The following is a 7,075-nucleotide window of genomic DNA, read 5'->3' as shown; positions in this document are numbered from 1 at the left end:
GTTTCTGTTTTATACTGTTTCTGGGTGAATTGGTGTCTGGGCCCATAACCTGTTAAAGTTATTTTATTTGTAAGACAGCAGAAGATTAGTATACAGAATTATATGTGCTTCCGAGTAACATACGCAAGAGACAGACGCCGAAAAAAGAATATCGATATGAGAACATCGATATGCAGCAGGGCACATGCGCAGTGTTGTTAGAGATCAATATCTAATTATCGTGGCGGTCACTTTGAACAAATGTGCTAAAATGCGGCAGGGAAAATGATTTTCACTCGCTTGCAAACACATGCCGAAAGCTGAGCGGAAAACCAGAGAGAAAACGTATAGATGGGGGAGCAAACAAATTGCTTTGCCATTTATTTTTATACAAGCCAAAAGAGAACAGAAAAAACACAGATACTCGTGCAAGTGCATACAGCTTTTGGAAGCGGAATCGAGTGAAGTTTGGCTGTATCTGTGCGTTCTTATTTATAGATACATATTGAATGCTCGCGAGAGTCGATCGGCGACAAGTCGTGCCAACCTCAGCCCCGTGCCTCTGCCAGTTATCAGCCAAAAACCACATTTATAATGGAGCGCCAAGAGCGGCCACAAAGGAAACACACATATACGAGTATTGGCAAATGGCTGAAGAAGCAGCAGCCGCGGCGAAAATGGCTCAAATCAAATAATGTGCGGCCAGGCCAAAACAGTTTGAGGCAAGGCGCTCGCTCGCGATGACACAATAGCACGCTGAAGCGCAGGCGAACGAATTTAATATCAAGCATACGCAACGTGGTGCGCCACCGCTGCCGTCGGCTATAAATAAACAAAAGGCAAAAACCAAAAAGCAAAAGGCAAACAATTCTTTTGTGCCATTTTTTAAGTGCGCAGAAAATACAAGAATCAGCTAAAAGAAAGAAATATCCCAAATATATATTTTGATTTCCGTTCAAAAGTGAAGTGAAGTTGATTTGAAAAGCTGAAACGCAAAAAAGAAAAAGTTCTAAGTAAAATAAAATAATTACCATTAAATATTGTAGATAAAAGCAAACGCATAAACAAGCAAAACCCACAGACATTTACGCCCGGGGAATACTCACAAATATTTGTTCGTAGGCAACGGAAAAGTGCAACAGCTTCAGCACGGGTCAACGTCTGCGGGAAGCCAGCGCCAGGGGACGCAGAAGCATGATCTACATAGATGACTCAGAGCCGGAAGGCGGTAAGTCCCAATGACAGTCGACTAATTGGTGTGGTACGGCCACAAAAAGGCCACCTAACGGAGCACTCCGATATCAGGCCAACAAAAAACCAGTCGCTGTCAACGCTGCGTATACGTGTTGTGTATCACCGTTGATAAGGGTCGCCTCCTACGTCGCTCGATTGCCAGCTGCTATCTACATATATACTATATAAGAGTATATATTTCAGGGGCTTTATCTTAGTACACTCGTGTATATAGCCTCCGATAAATGCACCCAGAGATAGACTTTTGTAATTATTGTAAATTGTATTGTATTTTCAAGAGCTCAACTCTATGACTCTTTCATTCAGGCTTCGAACGGTTGTTCTTTTTCATTAGTTCCTTTTCTGCACTGCCTTGCCAAAAAGCAAACCAAAATACCTTTACAACCAAACTGCAAATAGACAAATCAAATCAATACAAGTCTATGGCTTAGCAGATGTCTCTGTTGTCTGTTCCCGCCCCAGCTATCAGTATCAGCGGATAACTACGCTTTAATAAAGGGCCAAAACAGTAAACATTTTCGGCCCATGATGCTGATACTGATGCAAGACATTAACTTTTATGCACAGATAAAAACCCAACCGAACCGTACTGAACCGAACGGATCTGTTAAAATCAAGCTGTGAATGGTGAAAACAAATGCTTAAACGATTTAGCACCGCATCCCAATGGGCAAGGAGGTTTTTAAAAATACATGAATTTCAATAAAATACGACAATGCCCGACACTGAATTCTGGGCCCCGAATTCTGGTTGGCGGTGGCATCCATCCGTTCCCCAAAAAGGGTGTCCAGATAAGGGGGGACTGTGATCAGGAAACATTTGCGCCGCCGCTTCCATTGTCAGAAAAAATAAATTTCACGCATAAAACAAAAGAGAGGCCAAATAATTTCTCTCTTATTTTTTCTTTTGCTTTCACTTTTTTCCATATTAAAGCTGAAATGAAAGCCAAGGGGATGTACGAAAAAAGAGGCGATGAAGGATAAATGTCACACCAGATGAATGTTAAGAGAGAGCCAGATCTCTGAGAGGGTGGCTTGTTAGTCAGTGGTAACAGTATCTGCCGTGGAGCCCAAGGACAAAAGCAAGCCCAAAATCCCAAACTCCTAAAAAACGGAAACGGAAGTGTCAAGTAGTTGGACGAAGCGGAAAATGGTTAAAAGGGAAACGGCCCAAAGAGTGGGGAAAAGCATGTAGCATGAAAAATGGCGAGCGGCGGGCAATTCCAGAAATGAAAGAACCCAAAAAAAAACGAGGGGGAACGTTGTGAGTTGCTGCGGAGACTGCAACTCTACAGTTATACCCGATACTTAGTCATATACCCGATACTTATGGCTCTCCTCCGGCAGACGCCGCGAATATTAAACGACACGACAAAGAGTGCGTGCGAGAGAGACAGAAAATCAGTCTGAGCGTGACGTCGGGCGCTGCGTAGCCAGTTAAACTTGATTTGTTCCTTTTGGCTATAAAAATGATCTGATCCAGATTCAGCAATCTGATACATATGGTCACTATCTATGATTCTGCGTTTTTAGTTTTCTCGAATCTGCAATATTGTGGATGCAACAGATTTTCGTCCTTTGTGGGGGCGGAAGGGGGTGGGCCGAAATTCTGAAATATACGTTTTATAGTGAGATCTAACAGAAGTGCGGATACCAAATTTGGTTACTCAAGCCTTAATAGTCTCTGAGATTTGTGGATGCCCCAGATTTTCGTCCTTTGCGGGGGCGGAAGGTGGTGTGGCGAAATTTGGACACGAAACGGTCAAGGTCCGATATCACAGGAGTGTGGATACCAAATTTGGTTGCTCTAGCTTTTATAGGTTCTGAGATCCTTGAACTCATATTTTGCAATTGGCAAAACCGACCATGAAACCTGTGTGTTAGAGAGAGACAGAGCGAGAAAGAATGAAATTGTTTTCTTGATTCTGGCTATAATAATTATACGATCTGGTTGAGATTTTACGATCTAGAACATATATTCATCCTCTACGATTCTGCGTTTTTGGTTTTCTCGTATCTTTAAAAATGTAGATGCCACAGATTTTCGTCCTTTGTGGGGGCGGAAGTGGGCGGGGCGAAGTTTTGAAATATTTTTGTAGCAGTGACATATCACAGAAGTCTGGATCCAAAACATCGTTGCTCTAGCTCTTTAGTCTTTGAGCACTAGGCGCTGAAGGGAATGGACGGACGGACGGACGGACGGACGGACAGACGGACAGACAGACAGGGCTTAATCGACTCCGGCTATTGATGCTGATCAAGAATATATATACTTTATGGGGTCGGAAACGATTCCTTCTGGACGTTACACACATCCACTTTTACCACAAATCTAATATACCCCAATACTCATTTTGAGTATCGGGTATAATTATCTGATCTGGTCCAGCTTCAGCAATCTGATAGATATGGTCGTTATCTATGATTCTGCGTTTTTAGTTTTCTCGAATGTGCAATATTGTGGATGCAACAGATTTTCATTCTTTGTGGGGGCGGAAGGGGGTGGGGCGAAATTCTGAGATATACGTTTTATAGTGAGATCTAACAGAAGTGCGGATACCAAATTTGGTTACTCTAGCCTTAATAGTCTCTGAGATTTGTGGATGCCCCAGATTTTCGTCCTTTGCGGGGGCGGAAGGGGGTGTGGCGAAATTTGGACACGAAACTGTCAAGGTCCGATATCACAGGAGTGTGGATACCAAATTTGGTTGCTCTAGCTTTTATAGGTTCTGAGATCCTTGAACTCATATTTTGCAATTGGCAAAACCGACCATGAAACCTGTGTGTTAGAGAGAGACAGAGCGAAAAAGAATGAAATTGTTTTCTTGATTCTGGCTATAATAATTATACGATCTGGTTGAGATCCTACATTCTAAAACATATAGTCGTCCTCTACGATTCTGCGTTTTTGGTTTTCTCGTATCTTTAAAAATGTGGATGCCACAGATTTTCGTCCTTTGTGGCGGCGGAAGTGGGCGGGGCAAAGTTTTGAAATATTTTTGTAGCAGTGACATATCACAGAAGTCTGGATACAAAACATCGTTGCTCTAGCTCTTATAGTCTTTGAGCACTAGGCGCTAAAGGGGACGGACAGACGGACAGACGGACGGACGGACAGACGGACAGACAGACATGGCTCAATCGACTCGGCTATTGATGCTGATCAAGAATATATATACTTTATGGGGTCGGAAACGATTCCTTCTGGACGTTACACACATCCACTTTTACCACAAATCTAATATACCCCAATACTCATTTTGAGTATCGGGTATAACGAGGTGGAACGTTGTGAGTTGCTGCGGACACCGCAACTCTACAGTTATACCCGATACTAAGTTAGTATGGCTCTCCTCCGGCAGACGCCACTAATCTTAAACGACACGACAAAGAGTGCGTGCGAGAGAGACAGAAAATCAGTCTGAGCGTGACGTCGGGCGCTGCGTAGCCACTGCAAATTGATTTCTTGCTTTTGGCTACAAAAATGATCCGATCTGATCCAGATTCAGCAATCTGATAGATATGGTCGTTATCTAAGATTCTGCGTTTTTAGTTTTCTCGAATCTGCAATATTGTGGTTGCAACAGATTTTCGTCCTTTGTGGGGGCGGAAGAGGGTGTGGCGAAATTCTGAGATATACGTTTTATAGTGAGATCTAACAGAAGTGCGGATACCAAATTAAGTTACTCTAGCCTTCATAGTCTCTGAGATTTGTGGATGCCCCAGATTTTCGTCCTTTGCGGGGGCGGAAGGGGGTGTGGCGAAATTTGGACACGAAACGGTCAAGGTCCGATATCACAGGAGTGTGGATACCAAATTTGGTTACTCTAGCTTTTATAGGTTCTGAGATCCTTGAACTCATATTTTGCAATTGGCAAAACCGACCATGAAACCTATGTGTTAGAGAGAGACAGAGCGAGAAAGAATGAAATTGTTTTCTTGATTCTGGCTATAATAATTATACGATCTGGTTGAGATTTTACACTCTAGAACATATAGTCATCCTCTACGATTCTGCTTTTTTGGTTTTATCGTATCTTTAAAAATGTGGATGCCACAGATGTTCGTTCTTTGTGGGGGCGGAAGTGGGCGGGGCAAAGTTTTGAAATATTTTTGTAGCAGTGACATATCACAGAATTCTGGATCCAAAACAACGTTGCTCTAGCTCTTATAGTCTTTGAGCACTAGGCGCTGATGGGGACGGACGGACGGACGGACGGACGGACGGACGGACAGACGGACGGACGGACAGACGGACAGACAGACAGGGCTCAATCGACTCGGCTATTGATGCTGATCCAGAATATATATACTTTATGGGGTCGGAAACGATTCCTTCTGGACGTTACACACATCCACTTTTACCACAAATCTAATATAGCCCAATACTCATTTTGAGTATCGGGTATAACGAGGTGGAACGTTGTGAGTTGCTGCGGACACCGCAACTCTACAGTTATACCCGATACTAAGTTAGTATGGCTGTCCTCCGGCAGACGCCACTAATCTTAAACGACACGACAAAGAGTGCGTGCGAGAGAGACAGAAAATCAGTCTGAGCGTGACGTCGGGCGCTGCGTAGCCACTGCAAATTGATTTCTTGCTTTTGGCTACAAAAATGATCCGATCTGATCCAGATTCAGCAATCTGATAGATATGGTCGTTATCTAAGATTCTGCGTTTTTAGTTTTCTCGAATCTGCAATATTGTGGATGCAACAGATTTTCGTCCTTTGTGGGGGCGGAAGAGGGTGGGCCGAAATTCTGAGATATACGTTTTATAGTGAGATCTAACAGAAGTGCGGATACCAAATTTGGTTACTCTAGCCTTAATAGTCTCTGAGATTTGGGGATGCTCCAGATTTTCGTCCTTTGCGGGGGCGGAAGGGGGTGTGGCGAAATTTGGACACAAAACGGTCAAGGTCCGATATCACAGGAGTGTGGATACCAAATTTGGTTGCTCTAGCCTTTATAGGTTCTGAGATCCTTGAACTCATATTTTGCAATTGGCAAAACCGACCATGAAACCTGTGTGTTAGAGAGAGACAGAGCGAGAAAGAATGAAATTGTTTTCTTGATTCTGGCTATAATAATTATACGATCTGGTTGAGATTTTACACTCTAGAACATATAGTCATCCTCTACGATTCTGCGTTTTTGGTTTTCTCGTATCTTTAAAAATGTAGATGCCACAGATTTTCGTCCTTTGTGGGGGCGGAAGTGGGCGGGGCGAAGTTTTGAAATAATTTTGTAGCAGTGACATATCACAGAATTCTGGATCCAAAACAACGTTGCTCTAGATCTTATAGTCTTTGAGCACTAGGCGCTGAAGGGGACGGACAGACGGACGGACGGACGGACGGACGGACGGACGGACAGACGGACAGACGGACAGACAGACAGGGCTCAATCGACTCGGCTATTGATGCTGATCCAGAATATATATACTTTATGGGGTCGGAAACGATTCCTTCTGGACGTTACACACATCCACTTTTACCACAAATCTAATATACCCCAATACTCATTTTGTATATCGGGTATAAAAAGCAAAGGGTTACGCGTCTCGTTTTCCCAGGCAGTTTTCCCCAAATTGGCAAATAACAAAAAACGGAAATACTTGTCTACCTGCGGCAAAGGTGGCAGCAGGTGCCAGAAGGCGGCGGCAGGTGGAAACCTGACCGATTGGCCAACCTTTTCTGGCAAATTATCACAGTTTCTTGTCACCCTTTGACATGCATACATACATACACATACTATAGTGAGTGTTTCTAGGGTTTTTCTCAGCTAAATTATGTGCTAATGACACATAAGCTTTCTCAATTTCCTTTCTCCAACCTATCT

At 43.3% G+C, this 7,075-nt stretch overlaps 1 protein-coding gene across 1 annotated transcript in view; it reads left to right on the top strand.

The window, feature by feature from the left end:
* Window positions 1-1,173: 1,173 nt before the first annotated feature.
* Window positions 1,174-7,075, top strand: part of LOC117193338 (SNF-related serine/threonine-protein kinase-like) — a 30,361-nt gene continuing 24,459 nt past the window's right edge. The window contains exon 1 of the mRNA XM_033398065.1: window positions 1,174-1,207. Coding sequence (XP_033253956.1) covers window positions 1,174-1,207 — 34 coding nt within the window. The remainder of the gene's footprint in view (window positions 1,208-7,075) is intronic.

This window comes from Drosophila miranda, assembly GCF_003369915.1.
Source record: "Drosophila miranda strain MSH22 chromosome Y unlocalized genomic scaffold, D.miranda_PacBio2.1 Contig_Y2_pilon, whole genome shotgun sequence".
Classification (NCBI taxonomy): Eukaryota; Metazoa; Arthropoda; class Insecta; order Diptera; family Drosophilidae; genus Drosophila; species Drosophila miranda.
This window is presented reverse-complemented; position numbering and strand designations above follow the sequence as displayed.